The sequence below is a fragment of the Nannospalax galili genome, unplaced genomic scaffold, assembly GCF_000622305.1.
Source record: "Nannospalax galili isolate Female #2095 unplaced genomic scaffold, S.galili_v1.0 scaffold1941, whole genome shotgun sequence".
Classification (NCBI taxonomy): domain Eukaryota; kingdom Metazoa; phylum Chordata; class Mammalia; order Rodentia; family Spalacidae; genus Nannospalax; species Nannospalax galili.
The window spans coordinates 894,882-900,051 of NW_008344179.1; the positions used below are offsets into that span (position 1 = coordinate 894,882).

Sequence of the window (5,170 nt, forward strand, 5' to 3'; positions counted from 1 at the left end):
TTTTTTGAGACAGGGTCTCCCTGTAGCCCCAGCTGTCCTGGAACTCACTATGTAGACCAGACTGGCCTTGAACTCACAGAGATCCATCTGCCTCTGCCTCCCGAGTGCTGGGATTAAAGGCATGTGCCACCACGCCCGGCTTTGTCTTTTTGTTTTTTGAACTCTGTGTAGACCAAGATGACATGGAACTCATAGAGATCTACCTGCCTCTGCCTCCTGAGTGCTGGGATTAAAGAAATGTGCTATCATGCCCACCTCAAGAAGTATATTCTTCCAAAGCTGCTTAGAAGATCCAACAGAGCTGAGAAAATTTTGCAGAGCTGAGGACTGAACTCGGGTCAGGGGCATGCTAGGTAACTGTTACCTCTGAGCTATGTCCTCAGCCCAGCCGGTATTGTCTTTTAATGACTACTAAGTTTAACTAGATGGCAGTACACTAAAGTGGTGAAAACAACTGACACTTAGCACTGACACTTAATTAGTACATGACCTTGGGAAACTGGTTAACCTTTCTTTCCTTCGTCTGGAAAATGGGACTTGCTGTGAAATGCCATAACGGCCATTGCCTTCTTGACTTTTCAGGACTTGTCATTACCTGGAGACCCCACACAAGACTGGGTCCACTACTGCTCCCTCATGGAAGGGAGGAAAGGCTCCCAAGGTAGCCACAAGATATATAAGGGGTTAATGGTTGCCTGGGTTGACGGTGACTTTTCTTTGGTGGTTTAGCTGCTCATAAGCTTCTCATATGCCTGTAAGTAACTCCAGATAAAATCATTTATTTGCAAAGCTCGACTTGAGTAGAACAGCTTCTTCAGTCTGTTGTTGCTGCCTTTCTGGGGTAAGCAGATGTTTGTTCATGTCACCCTAGGTTCTGATAGCATCTAGACCCATAAGGTTGTGAGGATCAATGAGTCAGTGCAAATCAGAAAGTAGGAGAAATATAGTAAGTATTCAATAAATGTTAGCCATTTAGAGGGTCAAAGTTGGCTGGTGAGACAGCTCAGCAGGAAATGGAGCCTGTTATTAAACCTGACAACCCGAGTTTAGTTCCTGGATTCCAGAAAGCAAGAGAGAACTGATTCCATGCATGTTGTCTTCTGGCCTCCAAATGCAAACTGTAGTGCGTGCCATCTCCCTCCCTCCCAAAAACTGAAATGAAAACAGAGGGTCAAAGTCCACTAAGAATTTTTTTAGGAGTTGGAAAGATGGGGCAGTGGGTAAAGATGTTTCTCACTAAACTTGACCTGAGTTTGATCCTTAGAACCCACATGTGGAAGGAGAGAACCAACTCTACAAAGCTACCCTCTTATTTCCACATATATGTCATGGCTTATGTACATACACATAGACACATACATACACATATAAAATACACAAGGGTAATATATTTTAAAAAGATTTTTTTAAAATTATAAAACTGATATCATATATTGTATATTTCAGAAAATGTTTGTCTTTTATTGATCCAAATTGTTCTTATGTTTATGAGAAGTATATGAGAAATACATTTTATTGAGGCTATGAACATCTTATTTTTGTTACTAATTAAACCTCCCAAACAGTTATTTCTTTTAAAAAAATACTTTAAATTATTTTTTTTGTATATGAGTGTTCTGCCTGAAGGAATGTAAGTGTACCCATGTTATGCAATGCCCTTAGAGGCCAGAAGGTAGCACTGGAGCCCCTGGAACTGGACTTATGGGTGGTTACTAAGAGCCATGTAGGTGCTGGGGACTGAACCCAGTCCTCTGTAACTCATGAGAGAGCACCCAGAACTCTTCATTGTCAAGCTGTCTCTCCAGCCCCCATCAAACGTGAATTTTTTAAAAGACTAATTTCTACTTACAGATTTAGAAGATGGTGGATTTGAGTGGTTACTCTTGGCTTTTAGATAAGGCCTATGAAAGACAAAATAAAATTAATCCTTCATATAGAAAGATCAGCAAGAAAAGTATAGTGATTAAAAATTATGAGTAGAATCTCAAACCAATAGAATTTCTGTATTGGGTAAAATAACTCAAATTTAAATTTAATACAAAGTATCCTCACTATCCCTTCCTTGGCCTTGTATTCCCTTTCTCCAAGACCACAGCTGCTCTTACTCAATTTTTTTGTGATTATTTTGGAGATATCTTGTGCATAAATGTATAGTATTCTAACATTAATGAAATACATGTGGCCTCTTCACATTTGCCAACTTATTTAAGCATCAATCCTTTGTGCCAGACATTAGAGATAAAACAACTAACTGTTTCTTTATGAAACTTCTTTAGTATATGTAACTTTAGGAAAATTTTCAGGAGGAAAAAGTGATAATATAATCAACTCTCAATATCCATGGGTTCCATAGTTGTGGTTTTAGCCGATTTAAAACTATATGAAAAACAGAAACCTAGACCAGCTTTACATACTTAATAAGAAAACAACCAAGGCACACCAATAATATAAACAGAAGCACACAAAGGAAGGCCTGAGTTTCCTACCAGAATCACAAACAACAAAAGAAATCCACATGCCAAATCACGACGGATAAATAATATTATGGAAAATAGTATGTTCCCACAAAATTCCACCACTCTTATAGAAGAGTTCTACAAGGAGAAACCCGTAGAGATAACCCAGGACACTGAATTAAAAAGAACAATCATAAACATCAAGGAATTCAACAAATTTGAAGAACACACAAAGAAACAAATCAAAGAACTAAAAGAAGATCAGGAAAAACGTCTGACTGAATTCACAAAAGAGATAAAAATATTGAAGAAAACTCAGGCTGAAATGAAGGAAGTGAAAAACTCAATAAGCCAATTTGAAACAACAAGAGAAAGCCTCACCACTAGAATGAATTAAATGGAAAACAGAATATCAACACTGGAGGATAAAGTTGAAGAATTGGGCCGTACTCATGATCAAAGGCTTGTTGGCCTGTTTGTGGGTTTTTTGTTGTTGTTGTTTGTTTGTTTTTTGAGACAGGGTCTCCCTGTAGCTCCAGCTGGCATGGAACTTGTTGGCCTTGAACTCACAGAGCTCTGCCTGCCTCTGGCTTCCAAGTGCTGGGATCAAAGGCATGGGCCACCATGCCCGACTTGAAAAAACTTTTTTTAAAAACAGGAATGGAATATGCAGAAAATGTGGGACACCATGAAAACACCAAATCTATGCATCATAGGCATAGAGGAAGGAGAATAATTTCAGGTTTATGGCATTGACCAGATCTTAAAACAGGATTATAGAAGAAAATTTCCCCAAATTAAGGAAATTTCCCCATACAAATACAAGAAGCACATAGAACACCAAATAGGACCAGAAAAGAAACTCCTCATGGCATATCATGGTAAAAGCACTAAATGTAGAGAACAATGAGAGAATACTGAAAGCTGCAAAAACAAACAAACAAAGAAACAAACCAACCAACCAACCAACCAACCAACCAAGTCACATATAAAGGAAAACCCATCAGAATTGCAGCTGACTTTTCAATGCAAACTATGAAAGCCAGAAGAGCCTGGACCAAAGTATTCCCAGTTCTAAATGGTCATAGATGCCAACTCAGATTACTTTACCCAGCAAAAATGACTATTATAGTTGAAGGGGAAAGAAAAATCTTCCACAACATGAATAGGCTGAAGGAATTCTTGTCCAAAAACCCAGTCTTTCAAAGAATACTTGAAGCAATATAAAGAATGGAGAAAGGAACAACTATACCCCAGGGGCCACAGAAACTAAATGAAGGTATAATTGTAGAAACACAAAATTAGACAAAGAATGCAAACAGTAATCAAAATGATGGCAACCAATACATATCTTTCAATGATAACTTTAAATATCAATGGACTGAACTCCCCAGTCAAAAGACAAAGACTAAGTGAATAGATTTAAAAAACAAAATTCATCCTTTTGTTGTCCGCAAGAAACCCATCTCATCTTTAAGGACATGCGCTACCTTAAAGTAAAAGGATGGAAAAGAATATTCTAAGCAAATGGCACTAAGAAACAAGCAGGGTTGCAATTCTAATATCTGACAAAATTCAAACTAAAACTAAAACTAAAAGATAAAGAGGGCCACTTCATTCTGATCAAAGGAACAATTAACCAAGAAGACATCACAATAATGAACATATATGCAGCAAACTCCAGTGCACCCAAATTCATAAAAACAATACTATAGGACTTTAAGACACAGATTAACCCCAACTCCCTAATAGTAGGGGACTTTAATACCCCATATCTCCATTAGACAGGTCAACCAGACAAAGAATAAACAGAGAGACATGTGAATTAAACGATAACATACATCAAATGGACCTAACAGACATCTACCAAATAGTCCACCCACGCACCAAAGATTATACTTTCTATTCAGTACCCCAAGAACTTTCTCAAAAACTGATGGCATACAGGAGCACAAAACAAACCTCAGCAAACACAAAAAATTGAAATAATTCCATGCATTCTATCAGACCACAATGCAATAAAGCTTAAAATCGACACCAGAAGAAGCCCTAGTAACTACACAAACTCGTGATAAAACAACACAGATGGATTTACAGCAGAATTCTACTAGACATTTAAAGAAGATCTGCAACTAGTGCTACTTAAATTATTAAAAAAAAATGGAAAGAGGGAGAACACCCAAATTCCTTCTATGAAACCAGCATCACTCTAACACCAAAACCAGATAAAGAAACAACCAAAAAAGAAAACTACAGACCCATATCCTTAATGAACACAGGTGCAAAAATTCTCAACAAAATACTTGCAAATCTGCATATAGACACATATCAAAAAGAGCAATTTCAGCTACCTGATATTTGACAAAGGGGCCAACAATATTCACTGGAGGAAAGACAGCATGTTCAGCAAATGGTGCTGGCAAAACTGGATCGCCACCTGTAGAAGAATGAAACTAAACCCCTTTCACCCTGAACAAAAGTCAATTCCAAATGGATCAAAGACCTCAATGTAAAGCCTGAAACTCTGAAACTATTAGAAGAAAACATTGGCCAAAACCTACAAGATATAGGTGTAGGAAAGGATTTTCTAAGCCAAACATCAATTGCCCAGGAAACAAGGTCAGAAACCAACAAATGGGACATCAGTAAACTAAAAAGCTTCTGTACATCAAAGGAGGCAACCAAGGAAGTGAAGAGAAAACCCACAGAATGGG

The 5,170-nt window shown here is 37.9% G+C and overlaps 1 protein-coding gene across 2 annotated transcripts in view; it reads right to left on the minus strand.

The window, feature by feature from the left end:
- The window catches only part of Ckap2l (cytoskeleton associated protein 2 like), a 38,128-nt gene that overhangs the window by 21,726 nt on the left and 11,232 nt on the right, over positions 1-5,170 (minus strand). The window contains exon 3 of one of the 2 annotated variants that reach the window (XM_008840371.3): positions 1,850-1,901. The exons of the other annotated variant lie outside the window; for it this stretch is intronic. Coding sequence (XP_008838593.1) covers positions 1,850-1,901 — 52 coding nt within the window. The remainder of the gene's footprint in view (positions 1-1,849; positions 1,902-5,170) is intronic. 2 annotated transcript variants of the gene reach the window in all.